Source organism: Mugil cephalus, chromosome 4, assembly GCF_022458985.1.
Source record: "Mugil cephalus isolate CIBA_MC_2020 chromosome 4, CIBA_Mcephalus_1.1, whole genome shotgun sequence".
Taxonomy (NCBI): Eukaryota; Metazoa; Chordata; class Actinopteri; order Mugiliformes; family Mugilidae; genus Mugil; species Mugil cephalus.
In genome coordinates this window covers 6,840,334-6,861,893 of record NC_061773.1, presented here as the reverse complement: position 1 = coordinate 6,861,893, position 21,560 = coordinate 6,840,334, and the positions used below count along the sequence as shown (strand labels likewise).

The 21,560-nt window shown below is 40.9% G+C and overlaps 3 protein-coding genes across 6 annotated transcripts; 2 read left to right on the top strand and 1 right to left on the bottom strand.

Moving 5' to 3' along the window:
- Positions 1–95: 95 nt before the first annotated feature.
- Positions 96–9,592, bottom strand: ddi2 (DNA-damage inducible protein 2). 2 transcript variants are annotated; one of them, XM_047582169.1, is made up of 10 exons: positions 9,459–9,592; positions 9,133–9,305; positions 7,488–7,617; positions 6,929–7,228; positions 6,707–6,833; positions 6,005–6,132; positions 5,627–5,755; positions 5,348–5,451; positions 5,047–5,239; positions 96–2,663 (listed from the first exon to the last, which is right to left on the bottom strand). In XM_047582169.1, exons 2-10 carry the CDS (start codon positions 9,268–9,270, stop codon positions 1,144–1,146), a joined length of 2,769 nt encoding a protein of 922 aa, XP_047438125.1. In that variant the 5' UTR covers positions 9,271–9,305; positions 9,459–9,592; the 3' UTR covers positions 96–1,143. The 2 variants fall into 2 exon arrangements, with proteins under 2 accessions (XP_047438125.1, XP_047438127.1); XM_047582171.1 differs by lacking the exon at positions 9,459–9,592 and having other exon boundaries at positions 9,133–9,452.
- si:ch73-361p23.3 (tumor necrosis factor receptor superfamily member 4) lies at positions 9,562–15,825 on the top strand. 3 transcript variants are annotated; one of them, XM_047582185.1, is made up of 8 exons: positions 9,562–9,663; positions 10,681–10,950; positions 12,858–12,917; positions 13,093–13,227; positions 13,360–13,441; positions 13,555–13,784; positions 13,874–13,978; positions 14,069–15,825. In XM_047582185.1, exons 2-8 carry the CDS (start codon positions 10,908–10,910, stop codon positions 14,152–14,154), a joined length of 741 nt encoding a protein of 246 aa, XP_047438141.1. In that variant the 5' UTR covers positions 9,562–9,663; positions 10,681–10,907; the 3' UTR covers positions 14,155–15,825. The 3 variants fall into 3 exon arrangements, with proteins under 3 accessions (XP_047438141.1, XP_047438142.1, XP_047438139.1); XM_047582186.1 differs by lacking the exon at positions 9,562–9,663 and having other exon boundaries at positions 10,452–10,950; XM_047582183.1 differs by lacking the exons at positions 9,562–9,663; positions 10,681–10,950 and adding an exon at positions 11,847–12,674.
- Positions 15,826–17,633: 1,808 nt separating this feature from the next.
- Positions 17,634–21,517, top strand: LOC125007126. The gene is made up of 5 exons (XM_047583730.1): positions 17,634–18,208; positions 18,330–18,455; positions 18,542–18,667; positions 19,311–19,427; positions 20,009–21,517. Exons 1-5 carry the CDS (start codon positions 18,016–18,018, stop codon positions 20,137–20,139), a joined length of 693 nt encoding a protein of 230 aa, XP_047439686.1. The 5' UTR covers positions 17,634–18,015; the 3' UTR covers positions 20,140–21,517.
- The last annotated feature ends 43 nt before the right edge of the window (positions 21,518–21,560 follow it).

Sequence of the window (21,560 nt, the reverse complement as noted above, 5' to 3'; positions counted from 1 at the left end):
TATTTTATTTGAACTGCCTCAATCATGAAAAGCTGAAACTTAATCGCATACTTGGTATTTCTGTTTGAAAAATGACTTGCGTCTCACACATGTTGTACAAATACTAGTTCCATTTTTTTTATTTGCAATTTAAAATTCCATACAAGATAAAAGTAAATAATTCAATCTGCCTGAACATTGTTGGTGAATGACTCAAACAAAGCCATTAAAATCATTGATATATGACGTACTGACAGAGACGCTTGACAGCAGTGAATGGCCATGTTCTAAAAGATTACAAAATGAAAATGGATGAACACACGCTCTGGTGATTTGACACAGAATGAAGGACTCTCTGAACGGGAGCTAAAAACAGATTTGTCATGTACACATGGCGAAGCTTTCAAACTGCAGAGAATGATACGTACAGTACAAGATACCTTCTGTAATAGACATACTGAATCAAAAAAAAAAGAAGAAGAAAGAAAATGCCATCAATGATCGTACTTCAACAAACACACTTGATATTTAAGGTAATAACTGATTTTTGGGACTTCCACATATCTGCGAAGATTATCTGTAAACTTGATCAAAAACGTTCGACCCTTTTTTTTTTCTTTTCAGTTCCCACAATGCCAGTTTTCCATCGTTCCATTCTGGCTTATTAATAGAAAGGGAGGAAATAAAAATCTGCAAATTGCTTCCAATATTCACGTTTGCGTTGTGTCATTTCCACGGTCGTTTAAACACATCAATCTCTTTCTATGACCTTTCCACGGGGAAATTCTAATACTTTTCAATGGTTCAAGAATCAATCACACATTGGGCATTTAATAATATGTCAATGTCGGATGACAAAGGAAGAAAAACATTAATCTATGATACCAAAATCTCTAAAAACCAATGAAATTGGGGGACACCCGAAACATCTGCATGCAAACACACCTCACATATCTGTTATAGCCAGAAAAAAGTATTACCGGGTTTGTTCTTGGATATACTTGTAAGACAAACCAAGAGACAGCGTTTCCCTGTGGCTTTTACGTGCTCCCTGTTAAAAAGGGACTGAGACATCTGGATCAGTAACAAGGTATAAATAAGACAGATGCTGAGTTGGGAGGCTGGGGGGAGAGGGAGGGGGGACTCGCATGATTGGTCATGAGTCTAGGTGGGCACAGTGATAGTGCGGGCTAGTAGTGACAGCAGAGCTAGCTCCACAACCCCATGGGCTTGTTCCAGCGCCTCCGCGGCCTCCCCGGCAGAAAAGCCTGCTGCCTGGATTCTCTGGATGTCCTCAGCTGGAAACTGCTCAATAAAGGGATGCGGAGACGGGAGAAGGGGGGCCGGAGGTGAGGGCGGGGGGGCCTGAGCGAGAGGAGGACCGGAGGAGGGCGACGTGCTTGAAACGTCCTCCGGCGAGCCGACCGCCATCGATAAAGGGCTCAGGAAAGTGTGCTCAGTCTGGACGCCGAGAGCGTCCGGGGTGTTGGTGCCAGAGGCTTGTCCGTCTGCGACCCCTCTCCCGTGCTGTCCCTCGGGAGGCTCCCTCACCTCCTCGACGTCCCCCGCGGGATCGGGAGGGAGCTCCGGCTCAGGCTGAGAAACGCTGATGTCGCTGGCCTCGTCTCGCCCGGCCCCGTCCGCCCTCCTCTCCGCCGAGCTATCTGGACGCCGGGGCGGCGATTGTCCCTCCACAGTCTCTGCTGGATCTCGGCCCAGATGCTCGTCCCGGCCGGAGAAGTCGGGCGCAAGACACTTAGATGGTTCCTCATTGGACACAGCAGCAGCATAGTTGGCTTTGGCATCGCATGGTTCTGCACCGACTGTGATGGCAGTAGACGGGGTAGAATGTGTGTTTTCGGGCGTCGGGGGGGGGAACGGCTCGGGGGACGTTTTGCCCGTGTCCTGGTTGAACTGATCTGAGGGGGAGCAGGAGGTGCTGCGGTTTTGCGATTGAGCACGGTTGCTGGATACCAGCAGTTCATGGAGCTCCATCAGAGCGGCCGCCAGCGAGGGGATGCTGTCAGAGCTGGAGCAGCGCTCTCCATCGGGCTGGTCCCTGTCGGGGGACGCCGCGCCGTGGGAGCCGGTGGGAGACTCCATTTCAACTGAGTCGGGTTGGCTGGGGGCTCTCAAACACACATCTGTGGCATCAGCCGTGTCGGGCTCAGTTGCCTCCTGCTCCATGGGTTGGACGGGGGAAAGTTCCTCTGGTTGAGGGAGCGTGAAGCTGTTCTCATTAGATTCAGAAACCCCCTCCGCGGATGCAGGTTGTGAATCATCCCCTGGATCCTGGGATACGGTGGTCATATCCGCAGGAGGGGTACACGCACGGAGGACATCTGATGAGGGACACGGTTCGGGGGGCAATGAGGAGTTGCTATAAAGAGGCAGAGGGTCGGGGAGGGGGTGGTCGGGCGCAGGAGCTGCATTCTCTGCAGGGGACAAATGCGGAGGAAGCTCCTGGACACCGGGGCGGCCCTGGCACTGTCCTGCTGTTGGGGCCTGCTCCAGCGTGGCTGGGGCTGACTGAGTGCGATCCAGAGTCGGGTTCTGTGGTGGACCAGGGGAAGGACTGTGGGAGTGGGAGTGGGAGGGGGAGACGGGTGAGGATGTTTGGTCTAAGGTTCTGGGCAATGTAAATGGTGGGTGCTGCGATGAGGTAGTTTGTCCATCTGCAGTGTCTATTGTAAAAAAAAAACAAACAAACAAAAAAAACAATTCAGAATTAAACAGGTGGAAGGTGTGTGACCCTCATCTGCGGCTCTTACTTTGAATACTGTGCATTTAATTGCATCAGAACAAAAAAAACAAAACTCTTTATTAAATCAATTGCTACTTGTATGTATTCAGAATAAATACATAAAAAAAAACAATAGAAGCAAAAGTACAACAAGAATTAAACAACACAGCAGCAAACCAACAGCAAAATAAAAGAAATACATAGCAATGGACTTAGCACTGGCAATGGAGTTGTGAATTTGCAGTACCTGGTTGGTAGGGCCCTCTCCAGCTGTCTCCAAATGCATCAGTGCTGTCCTGCTCAGGGGTTAGGGCACACACCACACACATCATGCAAAGGGACGGAGAAAGTTAGCGGTCACACACAGGGCATGCACCAACCTACAGGCCTTTTCACACGCACAGATGTGAAAAGTGGCGTCTAAAAACAACTCGGCTCTAAGTTCTGGCAAAGAAGTCACAGCGTGGTCACATACGGGTCACTGAACCTGGGAGGGTCTGAATCAGGTCGACAGAACATTTGATCACAATCTACTTTATAAACAGTTTATTCAAAGCTGTTTAAACCGTGGGCTGATTTAAGTGTCTCTTCTCTGCTGGAGGATTGCCTGGCTGGATAACACTGCTGCCTGGATCCACTGGAGCTTTACTGCTGCGTCTTATTCCAAATCCATTTGCAATGTGCAGCCGGACATGACTGGACAGAAAAAACTGTGTAATAAAAATGGAAGCCTTGAAAGCATTAATGGGAAACACTTAGTGAGAAGGCTTCTATTACTGTGTTTTGTTTTGTATTGCGTCATCATTTACCGTAGCATAGATCATCTTGTGGTTAAATCTACAACAAATACGCTGATCCATTTAACAAGCTATCCAATAATCCACCTAGGATACTAAAAACATCCAAAGAGCCAACGCAATACTAAAATTCCTCTCTTTATAAAGGTTCATTTATGGTACTGTGGGACATAGATGCTGTAACTAATGTATGGAGCCAACGCTGGTGTGAGTCATTCATACTTGTGTGCTTCAGTCTGACTAGTTCTGTAACAACACCACTCAAACACTAGTCGGCACTGCGTCTTTTTTGCCAGTCGGCTTCATTTATGTTCCCACTTCCTGCCTCACTTTCAACAATAGTGGAACTTCTGCCAAAAAGCTGCAGACATTTCCACGGAAGACGAGTCGTACACATGTTTCTATCTATAGGTTGTAAATAAGTGGAAACACACTACTACCAAATGGACCAATCACAGATCTGTAGTTACATTTCTGAGGAGGTGCCGTCGCCATAGTTACGGGGTCAAATTGACCCAGACGCCTAAACTGCCTATAAGGCAGTCCATGACTCTATGACTTACAATGTATAATTATTAGAAAGCTATATCACAAATGAAACACCACGGACTTTCAGTAACCTATGTGGTGTAAGTCTTTAGTTTGAAACACCAGGAGTTATTAAGTTGTTTTGTAATACTGAAATGACTCCTCTTCATCTTTCATGTTTAGTTTCACCAGATATTTAATTATTAGTTACACATTCCAGTATTTGTAACAATTTCTTTAAGAGATTTCAAGTCATAAAGAAACTTAAATCAAATCCACATAAACATCCCGTAAATGAGAAAACATCTTTTCATTTATTTTTCTTTGCTAAATGTAATGTACTATTGTATTGGTGTTGTAATCAACTATTGTTATATATATACATATATATATATATACACACACACACATACATATTCATATTCTATGGCCTTTGTAATAATCTGCTTCATACAAACAACCGCCTACGTTAGCGCTGCATGTTTTTTCGGTTTTTCTGTGTAGGTGTGCTCTTCTCTCACTTCTCTGGCAATCCGTCTGTCAGACCAAACAGGCACAACCAAACTCGCTGCTATGAAACAGTCCCTGTATTGTTGTTTTGTACGGATGCTTCTTTTCTGTGACGCTGTTTCTCCACTGTAAGTGCTATAAACACTGGGAACAAAGGCGACACGAAACTTGGGCAGTGACGATCTTTACAGCGGTCACATTAAAAGTCATCGTACAGAAAAAAGGCTTCAAACCGTGAATGTTTCTGTTGAAGCCCAAAAGCTTAGCCCAGATCTAATTCAACTTCTCTTTCAAAATATAATTTAATTTGCCCGACAGACACAACTTCCTGACCTATTCTTATCCTAGAGCACATTTTATTTGCAGAGGTGATGACATGAAGTGATCATGTGACTGAAAATTCAGATGACGGCATATATGAGGTTGAATTTAAGAAGCTTTAAGTGGCACATGCAAGTGTCTGGCTCAAGTGCAGAGACCGTTTCTTACCGCTTTCCTGTATGGACCTCTGAAGTGCCTCTGCCAGTTCTCTGTCAGCCATCTCATCAGGACGGACGTCTTCACGCCCCTCTGCTCCGTATGCCAGCCGGGCGCACTCGGGCAGCTCCGCCTCGGACAGAAAGCGTGTTTCAGTGCCTGTGGTGCCTATTAGCAGCACACTCTTCTTCAGGTCGATTGAACACTGCCAGAAAAACAGCACAAATAAAGTGAGCAGAGAAAGGAACCCCGATATTATCAACTTAACCCGAAACTGCACTGCACACTGTGCTCAGATAAACGGAGCTCACACCTGGTGTCTCTTCAACATGTCCAGGCCCAGCAGCATGTCCATTGGCTGGTCCTCCAAAATGGAGAAAGAACAAGGAAGGAAGTCCCCCTCTATCTGTACCTGAGCTGGAAAGTGCACGCAGACATGTCAATATGGATGCATGTTTTTAGAAATTATTCTATCTATCTAGAGTCGGACACTATGAGACAACATTTTATAAATGTGTGCCAAACAACGGACGTCAACTAGCTTGGGTTTGCTTCAGAAGGGTACAGTGTTGCTAATAATGTTGACACGAACCCAAATGAACTCTGCCAATGATCTTCTGGGTGCCCACTCCTTTGGCGATCCCCGCCCAGCGTCGGTCCACCAGTCGCATAATGTTACAGCGCTCTGCACACGCTTGGCTCATGATGGTCATCTGGGCCCCTATTATTAAGGGACATCAGGTCATGAATAAGGACAATAAAGACAGAAATACAACATGCAATGGAACAGTAAATCAAGCAACAACTAAGAAATGTATGTGGGGATAGAAGATCATCAAATACTATCAGACAACGTTCGTTCAAACCTGAATGTTTCTGATACACAGTACAACACCGAGTGCTGATAACTCCTAATACCCACAGTAACGGAAGCTAAACAATCATTGTATCAGGATATAAAGGTCATTACCTGAGTCAACAAAAGCTTTCACAGGATGGCCATTGACTTTACAGTTTATGTACAGCATGACCACCTGCCCAAAGCTTTCCGGGGCCTCCTCCATTGCAATGGTCATGTTTTCTTCCACATTGTGTTGTCTGAAAAACGCAAAAATCCACCAGTAAGAGTTTATGTAGTGAAGTGCATTCTTACCCCGTGTTTAGACAGGGGGCTGAAGTGCAGTGATTTGTCAGTTTTGGAGAGAACACCAGATGTACATTTGTCTGTTTCTTTTTCTGGTCTCCGTAGAGCTGAAAAAGAAACCCCACTAATACACCGTATACCCACTTCTAAAGAAAATCAGGTTGGCAGAAAAGAAATGGGGGAATCTGAACAGTGAGCTTGAAAATATATATATAATGGTAAGTTTGTTTGGCTGATTCTCTTGTGTTGCTTAGAGAAAATAGACCAGCTCTTTCATACACTGAAACTAGCACAGTACAAGCCGGCCATGGACTGTGTTGCGGTGTGTCTCATAAGATGAGCCCAAGTTAACTGATGAGAGAAACGGAGCGTTTCTGAATTTGGGATTACATTCTGATTTACTTAAAGACGGCAAACAGCATCTCACTTAGTAGAATGTAGCCAAGATTACGTCTTCCTCTCCATGAGTACTTGGTAAAGTGTCTCACAGCCTGTCCATAATGGTGTCAAGATTTTGAATAGTCAAACCTGATGTCTTCTTCAATCTTCGCTTGGGCTTCCAAATCAAATGGATCAGCAGTCAGAAGTCTGATCCTCTCTTGCTCCCTCTTGGCTCGATCCTGCTGTTGCTCCAGCAGCACTTTGGTGAAACGCTCTGCGGATATATAGGTAGACTAATGTTATTTCAGAATGAACAGACCATAAACACAACTTTATTGGCACATCACAATAATGACTGTCTTCGTTCACCCAAGTCTCCGCTCAGCAGGGCCTCGGCAAGTGGCGGGTTTCTCTCCTTGAGTAGAGACAGCTCATGTGGATTCGATAATAGCATCTGCTGAAGTAAGGCGGGGTCGTCCAGCCCCTGAGGAGAGGAGCCACGGAAGGCCGTTGGCGTAGAAGGCTGTGCGGCACGTGGCTGCGCTGGCTGCGCTGGCTGCGGTTGCTGCTGTGGAGCATGCTGCTGCTGCGGGGTTATGGCACCACGTTGACTGGTTGAAGAGGAGGTGCCCGGGACTGTGATGGAACGAAAGTCAATATGGGGCAGACCTAAGGAGCACAGAGGATGAAAGTTGAGAGGTTATCATCTTGCAGGAACACAGGTCTGTCTTTCAATATTGATAAGACGTCAAAATTCACTTGTTTACAGTGCAGTTACCTCAAAACTGCACTCACTTTCTTCATACTTTTGATTATCTAATTCAACTCCACCCAAGATCAAAAACAAACAAAAAACAAGCATTTCTAACTAAATATCCTCTACCATTGCATCATCAGTTTTTAGATAATTTTACCGAAGCTATGTTACCTGGGAAGGCTGGCTGAGTCGGTGGTGGCCGTCTATCAGCTTGTCGGAGAACCACCACGTCTCCATCTTTAACGCCATATGTCCCCAAGGCACGAGTCAGGTCTTTTAGGGGCTGTTCTACGTATGTGATCTGGAGACAGAATTTACAGAATTACAAAGCAGAAGATTCACAACAGCTCATGTGGCATTATTACACATCCATTACAAAAAGCTGCAGTAATGTACCACTATTTATATATAATTCAATGGGATAATGTATATTGAGCTGGTGACTATTGGAAAGAAAAAAAAAAAAAAAAAAAAAAACTCCTGACAGGTAAAAAGGAACCTCAACCAGAACAGTTGTGACTAATCAGATAATGGACATGTGTCTTCTGAGGGTGTCCTGTGGTGTCTGGTAACAGAATGTTGTTAGTGGGGTCTTTGGGTCCTATGGGTTGAGAGGAGGGGGTCTCTGTGGATCATCCCACAGATACTTGACCAGTTCGGGATCTAGTGAATTTTGAGGCCAAGTCAACACCTTGTGCTGTTCTTCATGTGTTTTGAGTCGTTTCTAAACCGTTTCTCTCTCTCTGTGTGTGTGTGTGTGTGTGTGTGTCTGGGTCTGGTCTGGTCCAACCAAAAGTTTCCGAGCAAAACAATGAAATGTCACAAGACGGTCAATGTGATTTACTTCTTCCGTCAGTGATCCTAATGTTATGACTGATTGGTGTATAATAGCTTCACTGGGTGGAACCTTACTACTATCTACTATCAGAGGCAGATCTACATCAGTCACTATGACTGATGGAGTATCATTTTTGCTCTCTGTTTCCAGAGCGCCCATGCTAACAGGCTAGATCAAATACAAACTAATGAGAAGTTTATCTGAAGACCTTTTATGATGAACCGTATCAATTGGCAGCTAAATATTTTTTTCTCTCAGTTGTTGGGTCTGCATAGTGTACAGAAACAATTAACGACGCCTATCTAAATTTAGAGGAAAGACGTCTTTAAGTGTTAGCTAAACATACTCAGTTAATCTCATAATGGTGTCCAACCTTCACATCTTAGAGAATTAGACGTTTTAACTTTAACATTGTATACTGTTTGTTCCAGTACATCATAAAATACAGACCTAAAGTAGTTTAATGGGGTTAGGTATTTGTCATTATCACAACTGAGTCATAAATAAGTCTTTAAAAAGGCCACGCCAAATGTGACCCGTCACTGTCTACTATCGCTGTTTTTTGGACTAAAAAGCCAACAGCTCCAGTGTATTTAAAAATCATCCTCACGCGTGTATGATATTAATGCAACCCACCACAGTTCAAACTTTATTGGGGTGGCTCAACGTTTGTTTTTTGTCCAACGCTTTGTGTCAAGACGACGTTTCCTTTTTATCTCCACTTCCCAAGTTTACCTTCAGCACTATAGTGTGACAATAGTTAGCGTCGCCAGTTTGCTTTTTGTGCGACTTTAAAGCAGCACACGACGTTTGAAATCGTTAATAAAGTTGGTATCATAACATGGAAAATGACTCTGCTCTTGATAACACAAGGTTTCGCAACACCCCACCCGACAAATCAGCAGAACCCCGGATCATGCTATCTAACTTAGCCATTAGCCGTGTTAGCAGCCTGGCTGCGTTTAGCTCGGATCTTGCCTGAATCTCCCCTGCTGGGATTCCTGATTCCAGTTCACAAAGTGCTAAAAAGTCTCTCAGCTCCAGCTCTGGGGACACTTCGAGGGCGAAGGTGGTTTCTGGACGATCCCTCGGCGCGCAGAAAACGGTGACCAGCATCGCTTCTTTTCGGGGCAGGATCACTGGACAAACCTCTGTAACAGAATGCGGTTAGGGTAGTTTCCCACAGAGGAAAACCCACTGAATATATGGATTTTTCGGCCTAAACTTAAAGACGTATTTTGGTAGAAATCCCGTCAAAGGTGTAACGAATATTGCGCCGAAAGTAGGGGCTTCTTTGCACTTACTGGGAAGAGGGCTGATGTGACAGTTTCTCTTTTAACAACAACAAAACAAGTATTGCTCACTACTGCCGTATATCAGCCGGTCCGTCTTTTTCGACATGTCGCATTACAGAATTTGCAGTCGTGACTAATTTCTTCTTCTAACGCTTCAAACCGGTGTCCTATTACCGCCATCTACTGGATGGAAACACGTCATAATCAGGATCAGGTAATTTACAATGACTAAAAGAAGTTTCCGGGAGTTTACCATTGTTAATATTACTAATGTGCAAATAGCAGCATCTGTTCTTTCCTGTCTTTTTAATGTTATTGCTGAGTTGTTTTTGGGATGTCATAATGAAAGTAAGTAAACAACATCTTTCTGCATCTCCCTCTTGCATGCAGACACAAATGGCTACAATTTATTTATGCATTTATTTACAATTTATTTACACATTAGTTACACTAAAATGTCCAAACTAGTATTATATAATACAGGCATAGATTTCAGGTTTCAGAATTTGACAATATAAGTGAAAATATGCAAAATTAGAAGTTTAGAAATGCTTCTTTGATTTGGTAATTTACAAAAACATCTTTAAAATGCTCCTTCTATTTATGACATCTGGGCATACAGGCCATTAAAATACCTTTAAAAACTGTCTGAGCATTTTCTTTGACACACGTTTTTGCCAACAAAACGAAGTTTACACTCTGAATATGCTGTACAACAATAACAAGTAATTCATAATCATTTCTTATGACTTGTTTGCTTGATGTCTTTGCCTCTGCAGACCATTAAATAATTTAAAGGATCAATGTCTTCTTCACTTTAAGTTCAGTGTGCTTGTGTGATGTACTTGATGTTTGCATGAACAGCTATTAAGGTTTGCAAAAATGGGGAGGAAATCGTCTCAATCTTCTACGACTTCTACAAAATGGGGTCAAATCTCAGTGGAGATGAAAGTTCAAAATGCTTCTCATAATGAGCAGGAAATACCGCAGAAAAGGGGGAAATCTTGCTAAATATGACCTCAATTCTGTAAATTTTTTGATTACACTGTTTATTTTAATCTAATCTTATTGTATTTTATCTTTCTTGTGTTTTTTAAGAGCGTTACATTTATGTGCATTGTATGTGGATCATTACAGGCTGTCTAAGTCTAAGTCTTAAGAATTGATCATTCTTGGCCCACCCAATACATCTCATCACATCTCATCTTCCATACCGTTTAATTCTCACCAGGGTCACAGGGGGATTGTGGAGCCTATCACAGTTGGCATCAGGCAAGAGGCGGGGTACACCCTGGACAAGTCGCCCGCCTATCGCAGGGCTAACACAGAGACGACCTTTCGCACTCACATTCACACCTAGGGTCAATTTAGAGTCACCAATCAGCCTAACGAGCATGTCTCTGGAGGTGGGAGGAAGCCGGAGTACCTGGAGAAAACCCATGCGGACACAGGGAGAACATGCAAACTCTACCCAGAAAGGCCCGCGCTGGACTAAATAAAAGTTTGTAAATTAATTTGTTTCCACTTTTAATCAAAACTGAATGTGACCTGTTTTTTTTAAACTCTTTTAACTTGCAGCTTTACATGTAGTATATTCATTTATTTTAGCATATTTCACACATATATATACTTTTGACATTACTGTCAACTGCTGATTTTAGCTGTACATCTATATCTATCAATATCTACATATGTTAGCTTAATTAGTTGTGTCACAACTCCTACATGCATGAGACGTGAGATCAGTGATCTCCCATGTTCACCTACACCTTTGTACGACTTAAGAAAGTTAAGAAATTGCAAATTTCTAATTCAAGTTTAAAATTTTTACTTTTGTTGATCAATAGTATAGTCGGAAATCTTTCACACCCAGTTGCCTTTACTAATGCATCTGTTTCCTTGGATTTCATGTCACATACCTACACATGTAGATTACTTTCCAGTTCTTCACTTTGCTTCACTGAATTATGATAAGCTTGGATCACTTTTACAGCCAGTTACATCATTATGAATGTATTAAGAACTTTCTTATGCTTTACTTAATTTTTTCTCAAATTACAGTGTACTCATATGTGTGAGGTGTGTTTTGTACTTCCGGTTTCAATAAGCAAAGTTGTATCTTGCAAGTTAATCAAGAATGTGGTTTCCATCTCCTCTGTGAGTCCATATGCAAGGGTACGGTGTCATGTTCTTACTTGCAAAACAACAGTGAGCAGCACGGTTTCCGACACTAAAACCGCAATTTTTACCTATTTTCCCGAAAGAACCTGAAATACAAAGCACAGATAAAGGTTAAAAAACAGGCTAAAAATTACCTCTACAGCTGTGTCTCTTGGCAGAACATATTTCAGTGTTTCCTAAAAGCTATTATTATGCCACAGGCTGCACTGATGGAAAATGATTCTCTACTTTAATGAGTATTGATGTTGCTCCTTTTTGCAACAAAGAGCAAAGAGGATCTTGATTATTTATTTCAGACAATTTGAGGTTTGTCAGGTACTATTATGAAAGAATGCATTAAAAAGACGACGTTATGTCAGGCTAACAGTAGGATTTATGCTCCCACATCGTGGCAGGAAAGTTGAAACTTTATCTTTGTAAAAACCTACACCTGATCTTCTAGAAGATGTGACAGAAAAGAGTTCCTTTCTAAACTGTCTAGCACGCCCTGTAAGTCTGTGTTGTGTTAACATCCAAGCAGAAATTATTATAACAACATGGCAAATAAGAACAATGAGAATGTTGATGTCCAAAAAGGGATCTCCGTTACATTTCAACAGATTTCAATCGCTGATCACTGACAAAAACCTCTGAGATAGGTTGAAAACAAGGGAACTTTTACTGAAACGCTCTCCGACGATAATGATGGAAAAAAAAAACAACCAAAAAGGCTGTGGAGTGTCTAAAAATAATTAGAGACTGATTGAAAAATATAAATATAGTTCAGACAAAAAAAAAAAAAAAAAAAAAGACGCGGTAACACTGAAACTCTGTTTGTTCCTCACTCATGGTCTTTGTTCTGATCGGAAAAACACGTGGGGTTTTCTCTACAGAACTGCTGTGTAGATGAATAGGGTGATACCCATATTGTCTCACACATTCTACAGTGTTTCAAAAGGGAAATACACCTCATAGCACTGAACATGGCTCTGCTCAAACTTCTCATACTTAGTCTAACTTTTAGTGAACTTATTTTTGATTTAGATGCTATGCATTGCGAAGAAGGTAAAGTATTACTTTCTTGATACTGCTATATTTTCCTCTTTGTTCTGCTTAACTAAAAATACTGGTTTTGGATTTGTCTCTATTCTATGTATTTATGTACTTTAAGCATGTACATCGTTTCTGTTGTAACACACTAAGGTCATTAAGTATTTAATGGTAATCATTGTGAACTTTGTTCCTTAGGCTTTTATCTGTCTGTGGCTAATCCACCACAATGCAGTTTGTGTACCAGCTGTGAAGCAGGTAAGTGTTAAAGTTTTTGTACGATAAAGACTCCACTTTGAACAGAAGCTGATAAAGAAATAACTGTAGAGTCACATTTTGCGCAAACACGTATGTCTAGACTAGTCTGTCCAGATTAAAATGATACTTTTTTACATCTTAACATGTCTTTAACAGAGATGCTTTCTTGTTGTAGAGACAGGGAGTTTTATTGAGCAGAAATGCACCAAAACCACGGACACAATATGTCGGTGCCGTGAAGGATTTGTAAAATGGGACAACGATTCTTCCACTTGCAAATGTATAAAAGGAAAAGGAATAAAAGGAAAAGGTACGGAAATGCACCCAGACACAATCAAATGGGTATATATACACACACATATATATATACATATATATATATATGTGTGTGTGTGTGTCAAAGAATTTGTCTTTTTAATGATCAACTATTTTCTTCTGGCAGACTCGTCACATCTGGAGTGTTTAAAATGCGAAGAAGGATATTTCAACGGTATTATCAACTCAAAGTGTGAGAAGTGGAAAAGGTATGGATGTGTTTTGAATAGTACATCAATTCGACATTTATGCTGTATATATATTTGCAGTCCCAACAGTGTGTATGGCCGCATTATTTACAGACTTCTCTGTTTCATTCTAGCTGTGATTCAGCAGGTGTGAAAGTTAATGGGACCGACACCACTGATGTCATCTGTCACTCTTCTGTCAGTAAAACCCCAACGTCAACCAAAAGTGTTCCACAAAAACACACAACCCACCGTCCACGGTTGGAGGTTACAACTCAACATACCACCACAGCTGCTCTTCAGAAGCTCACCTCAAGTGCTAAAGTTCCAGCCAGTGTTTCTTCAGACACAGGCAGCTACATTGGTAAAACACATGTGGTCTCCTGTGACGTAACCTCATGTTAAAAGCCTCAACATTAAGTAACCCGTTGCCAACTGGTCTTGCCTTCCTAGGTATAGGTCTTGTCATATTTGGAATTGCTGGACTTCTCGTACTGACTGCTTTGACCTGCAAGATGCACGTCACTCTTTACTGGAAGAAGAAACCTACAGGGCAAAGTATGTTGCAAGTAAAACACTGTGAAACATGATGACACATGTTTTTTGGTTTAAAGTCATGAATCATAACTCATTTTGTGTTTTGTGCAGAAATGAACTCTATCTGTCGAACACCAGTTGAGGAGATCGGCGATGTCAGTGATTCCTCTGCCAAGTTAAATCCTGGGGAGCCATGAGGTGAAAGCTTCATTCATACGATGTTTTAGATCAGGTAATCATCATATGAATATGTCCCAACTGATGACTCAAACCTTTCATATGTTGACAGTTTTATATTAGAAATATGTCAAAAAAAGAACTATCTACTGTATCTGTATTGTAACAGGTGTGTTCCCGAACTGCAGCGTCAATATTTGACAACATGTTCGTTCTATTATAGAAATAACGCAGAAATCTAAAGACAATTGCACAAAGTGTTTCTCACTGTTTAAAACTGTGAAACAATTTAAGTGGTACATTTTGCTTTTACTGCTTACGCTGCTCTAATAATGTTACATTTTCACATCATGGATAAAGTGAGTTTTCACTTATCTTGATATTTATTATATATTTGAGTATGCAAACTTTGGTGTAATCTGATAGATCATGCCTTGCTAAATTGTTCATATATAAATATACATGCTTGCTGATTTTTTAAATGTTATGACGTGGACGTGGATTAACACGGTTCGTGACAAGTCTGAGAAATATACATTGTGAACGGTGCAATAGCAGACATTGTGACAATCAATAGCACTCATCCAAAGATATTATGAAATGTAATCTCAGAAAAACATTTTACTTTTTCCCATATATGGCCTTTCTGGCTCTAGTTTTTATTTATTTTTTATTTTTTATAATTTTTTTTGGTCATATTTTGTTTACTCAGCTCTGTTCCACTGGTAGCAGAGAACATGATAAGAAAAAAGAAGCAAGAGAAAAAAAAAAGGTTTCTGTGGCGCTGTGGGTGGGGGAAGTTCCCATGTGGATTTAAATGTGCTTCTTTTTTTCCCCCCACTGCAACAAGCATCCTTGCATGTTTTCAGTTTGGCCTTTGGAAAGACTGATGTTGTAAATGTAAGGAGTTTCGTATTGTTTATGCTTCACTGGAGAGGTTTCTCTGGTCGGTACATTCAGAGGAGTTGTGAAAGCTTGCCCTCATTACTTTTTTCATTCATGTTTTGCCAAGAAACATGAAGCACACTGCCATTGCATGACAAGTCGTTGTCTGTGCATCTGCTGCCGCCCTTTGTGACATTATGACTTTCACAGGGAAAAAAATGGTAAAGGTCTTTCAGTTTAGTTAGGTCATTCAATACTTCATTTCAGTTCATTTTATTCACTTCACACTTATTTAAATCCAACCAAAATAATATGTATTGTATATGTGTATGTATGTGTTTTGATAAACTGCACTTAAATGCTCTGAAACAATATTACATATCAGTAATATATAAGTATATTATTATATTGATGAATCTAAAAACAGCATCTTGGTGTCGCAGCTGGTCTAGGTGCAGGTTTTTCTGTTACACATGTAATGAGTGTGAGTGAGAATGCTCACTTGAAACAGTCACTGCATATACTTTCAGTAAACGTCAGTGATCCAGGAAGCGGACGTGTGGTTTCAAAGATATATGAGCGTGACTTCTTAGGTTTAGAAGAAATAACATCACTTTAAATGAAGGCAGCCTTCCAAGAAAACATGCCGCCAGGTATACCTTGAACACATACTTATCTTTACCCCTTGTGGGTTTTGCTCTCTTTCCTTTTCTTGTCATTTTAGTAAAACGTTGTGTACGTCTGTGTGTACTACTTCTCTCATACTGATTTGTTGTTGTTTATCCAATAAAGGTTTTTGACTTTGACTCGTTTTCTTGACTAGTTTCTGTGATAAATTGTAATAGAATAATAGAATGTATTCTAGAGATCTGTCTTCACTTTTTGATATTTACTGGCTGACTAGTGCATAACGTCCATATTCAGTTTTCTTTGTGTTAAGGTGTGCTGCACTGATTTAGCACTGCTGCCCTGTTAGCACTAGAATCTAAAAACAAAGCACTAGAACTTTTTTTGTTATATGCATTGTCTTTTTGCATACATACTGTCAAGCCTGCCACTTGCATACAGCTCCACTGCTGACAGGTCAGTCTGAGGGTCGTTGTTGTGTGTTGCAACAACACGTGCAGTAGTACTTCCCAAGACCTGAAAAAGAGTTAGTGTACAATAGTGGCGGAGTTCCCCTTTATGACAGTAAAGCATGAAAACGTCAAACAGAGTTGTGATTGTTTTAGGGGCGAGTATTCCGTATTCTGTGCCACCACATGACACATGCAGAGGTTTGAGTGACGGCAGCGTCTTCCACCCACCTTCCTCACAGAGTGGGTGACACCCCTCTAGTGCAGATGATTAAACCACCTTCACTCTATCAGTATTGCCCTTTGTGGCTGAAAAAAAAAAACCCTGACTACTGTTCAGAGCTTGCACATCTATGGTTATGCCACGACTCGAGGGAGGTTTCAAGCTGTGATTAACGTGCGAGTGACAGAGAGAGAAGTACGCGATGTTACTGACGGTATAGCCACAGGTCATGAGGTTTGGGGGTGTAAATTCGATGAGGCGGGGATGTCACTGAGGTGTTACTGCGAGCTGAAACACCTCATTGATAGCACTGTTTCACCTGGACATGGGTAGATCTGTCTTCTGCCAGTTGGGTTAATTTTTGTTTCCACATCCTGCTTCGACTAAATGCTTGACTAAAACATACAAGGGTCAAGCTCAACAGAGGAAACTGACTAAGGGAATGACAGGACTGCCCGGACTGATAGGTAAGAAGTGGAGGTGATAGGTCTTCAACGGTGGCCCGTGAAGGTACTGCGGGGGGGTGGGGGTGGGGGTGGGGGGGGGATCGGGGTCAAAAAATCTTTGTATATTTTTAAGTTTTAAGCTAATTTCTTTAAATACACATTAACGTGAATCCAACGTATTTTAGTAAAGGGATAACGGATATGTTTATGTTGAATGCAAAGTGGTAATAATAATAGTTAGACAGATAGTTTTTCCTCAATGTTCAATCTTTGATCCGAAATAATCGATTGCAAAGATGGAGAAGCAGCCATAAATACTAACGTAGAAACACAGATTAGTCACAGGATTACCAGGATTAGTCATATTTGCGGTATGTGTCGCCACGTCACGTACTTACGTTTCTGCAGAGTAGGGTCTGTGTAGGGTGTGCATAGGGGCTGCGCGCTGTCACCATAGCTACGGCGTCAAATTGACGCAGAAGCCTTTATTGTACCACACAAACTCATGTCTTTGTAAGTGACAAAATGCACTCCCTGGCCCCAGACTCCCAAACTCCTAACCATGTCAGCTAGCTGCCATAGCCTATCCTCAACCTAGTGTGCACTTATTCGTCTGTTAACAGTCTGACAGCAAGGATGTAAACGAGTATAAAATGCCTGCAGAGACATCTCAACAGTTGCACAATCACAAGCAAGAAACCTCTTCAAAGTCAAATTGGTGGAATCTCATAACTGATGTCTACCTAAATAATGTATCTTCTGATTATGTCAAATCATGGAGGAGATAATAGGTAGTGTCAACTTCAGTTCAGCTCAGCTCATTACAACAGACTGGATTTCCATACTGGAAAAAACAGTTACAGTTACAATTTAGAAAAGGAGCCAGACAAAAATGAGAGCACTTGACTCTGAATTGGAAAATCTCAAAAACAAGAGAAGCAGAAAGCACATGCCTGGGTTTGCATAAGCGCCCAAAACCAACGTAAAATAAAACCTCTATAGCATGCTTAACAGGAAAGGCTTTTGGTGAGAGACAAACCATAACAGGGAACACAAGCCAAACTTTCACATGAAATCGAATTTTCAAATAAAGCAGAATTGCACAAGACATTTAGTAAATCCAGACAAAATAAGATGAAACACTTTTTTAATTCCTCTCGTGCTGTTATAAAGCTGTTCTTTATTTCCAGGAGGAACTAGTGGTCTTTCACTTCCTGCTAGAGTATCATAGTCTAAAAACCACATTCAGAGATGACGCTGACGTCATCAAACAGACTGCATAAAAACCCTCAAGACACAAACAGAGCACTGGTCACAATGAATAGTTTGAAACTTCCACTGGCAGTCGCCTGTGTGCTGAGTATCTGGACGACAGGATATGCTACAAGCTGTGGAGAACGACAGAAGGCGATAAATGGACGATGCTGTGATAAGTGTCCACCAGGTAAAACACCGGATAGAATCATTTTATGTGTTTTTATATAAGCATCTTAAATTGAACTGATTTTAATGACTACTTCATGTGATGAAAAAAGCTAAAAGTATTTTGTCTTGTTGTTTTGAAGGTCATTATTTGGAGAATTTCTGCACTGAGAATGCTCCAACGCTTTGCCAACCTTGCAAGGAAGGTTATTTTGCAGATCAGTACAACATATTTGACAGGTGTAAAGAATGCAAGTCGTGCCAACAAGGTAACACATTGACCATTAACACCTCGGGTTGAAGGCGTGACATTGTTTTAAAGGGGAGCCCTGTGACTGAAATCTTGTCTTGTTAGATTATTCTACAAAGTGTACAGCGACGACGGATGCAACCTGTGCGTGTTTCTCGGGTTCTCTATGCTCCCACAGCAACTGTTCAGTCTGCAAGGAAAACAAAGGACCAAAGAGTGTGGAGCCAACAGGTGAGACACATTTTAAGCTAATAAAAACGATTAAACTGATAGAGCCGTCAAATTAGGTTTAAAATGAGATATCATCGTTACAAACCGCTTTTCTCATTGAATATGCTGTTCAGTGTTTTGATTGTGGGTGCCACATCTGTGGGTTAGCGTGTGCGCATATGGAAATATACACGCATCAGATGCAACCACTGGTAAAAAACCCCTACTCACCTATTACAAAGAAGTCTGGCCCACACTGCGTGTCATTCAGATTTGTGCAGGTTTGACTGAGCATAATATATATAGTATATATATTAGAGTGAAAATACTGTATATTTATGTATCAGTTCCAACAGATGGCTGTATTACTGGGAGTGGTTCCACACATGGTTTAATTATCATGCCTTACTTTGTCCTGCATTAATAGTTGAAGGGGAGCTGTTCATAACAATGCCAGGAGCTATTACGAAAGAAGTTTGTGAAGTAAATGCAATTAAAGCTGATTGTCATTGGTTTCCGTTCCCTGCTGAGATGCCATGAGCCTTATTATGTTGTAAATACCTGATGTCACTAGACTCATCGACACTTTAACATTAGATCCAAGTCAATAAAGTCAGTCTATCTATCCATCTGAATAAACTTAATGATGTGACTTTGTCTGCAGAGACTCCCAGAGACGACGCACTTGTTTTCCTCAGCGTCGGTTTTGTTTTGGTCTCCATCACCCTCCTTCTGGCCACATCCATTACCTGCGTGAAGAAGCTAAGGAAGCGCAGAGCAAGTAAGCGGGCCTCATGGAAAAGTAATTAGCATGTGTTGGCTTTATTTATATGAAAACACTGGCATCATGTCAAACAATTAGACACTTATGAGGTACTGAGCAATGTCACCAAAAACTGACTGTTATGTTGTGCTTAACGATGCGTGTGGCCTCTTTTCATAACTGAATCTGAAATTTGAAACAAACAAACAAACCAATGCAAAGTCTAGTAAAGAGGACCACTCTGCTTCTGTTGCAACACACCAGTGACCCTGTGAAAATGTGATTGAAAAGCATTAATGTAAGGCACTGGACAACTCTTAGTTAATTTAAATTTAATGAAGATTTGTTAGCTGAAAGGAGGGGGTCACTTTTACATTTATCCACATAATACATCACAAATTCTCAGTTAGAGATGTAGAATTTAAATGGTATTTTTCTGTAGCCACAGTAAATCTATTTAGGTTCTATATAAAAAAAATAAATAAATAAAAAAAAAGATGTTAATAGCCAAATTGTATGAACCCTACTCATGGACATTCATTTAAGCACAGGTATACCGATAAAAAAAATGTAATTTGCACCGTCTCTCTCCACTACAGATAATAAACCCATCCCAGTTGTCACAGTCTGTACCAACACCAGTGAATTTCACCTCTCCAAGGAAGAGAGTGGTCTCCCGTTCATCACCCAGGATGAATCCAAGATGAATGATGAATGCGTCGCTGTTTGACAGCAAGTCTAAGAGCAGTCAATCAATCTTTTTAGCTACTATCAATGTAACATACTCAAGTGGTATAACGTATCTTGCACATATCGTACACATTTAAAAATGGAGAAATCGGTTCAGAGATCTTAAAGGGTTTAAAGGTGGGAACACCAGAGCTTGTCATTACTTCTTCAACATTGCTGCTTTGAGCAATGTCCCTAATCCCGCTGTGTTTTGATAGAGCTTCTGGAAAGATCACATGGGTTTTTTTTGTGCAGAACTGTGAGTGTGGAGAGTAAGAGCAGTAATAAGTAGAAATAGTGGGATGATAAGACTGGTGATTCAATCCCTGATGCTTGCTTTATTGTATCGATTCAAGAAAGTGGAAACAGAAAAGAAGAGCAAAATATATAAGTAGTTTAATTTCATCCAATACTAACTGATTTCTAAGGTCAGGTTATGTTACTTATCGTTGGTGCGACATGTATGATGCACCCATACAGAATTTTGGAAAAATATTTATTTTGTATGTATGATATGTTTTGGGTGAATTTATATTTATTAATTTATTTTTGTTTTTCCAGCTGATTTAGCTAGAATCTGTTAAACAGGTGGTTTCTGACTATTCTAATCATATCTTAAACCTACTCTATAGCCATACATCATCAAGAGCAAAAGGTTTGTTTTGTATTGCACACACTTGATGAGAAAAGCTGAAGAAAGGAAAATAAGCATAAACTGTACATTAGTATTTAGAGCTGAAATATAGAGCAGAGACATATGTTTTTTTCTTTCTGTTTTTTTTTTTTTTTTTTTTTTTAATGAAATGAATAGTTTTTGTCTCTTTGGTCAGAAAATATCCCACCAATGTGTTTATTATCATATGAGTTTTTGGTTATTTCCCAGTAACAAAGTTCTTATGACCTAATGTAAATACTGTCATGAATACCAAGAAAACAGGTCCTTGTATTATAGAGGTGAGTGTATAAAAAAGGCTTTTCTATGAATTAAATAAACTGGTGTATCTGTGGCCATTTGGTTATATCAATGAACAATGAAATATCAGTGTTGTATGCTAATACAGTGCCAATGTTGTACACAGCAGGGGTCTGATTGCAACCCAATGTCACCTTTCAAGGAGGAGAGAGGACTCCATCTTATCATCCGGGATTAATTCAAGAACTATTCAGGTCTACCTCATGTTGTACAAGGGTCTGCTTTTTGACCACAACTCTGAGAGGACCCAGTCACTTCAGCTACAATCAATATGACTGTAATGATACCTTTTTGACGTACTGGCATTAAATCCTGTAGTGTTTTGAAATTGTATGCTTTTCTGTACATCATTTTTGATCAATAATGCTAATAATAATAAAAAATACTGCCTTTAAGTGGCATGTGATATCGTGTGTACTCCCTGTGTTTACCAGCGGGGGCGCTGATGG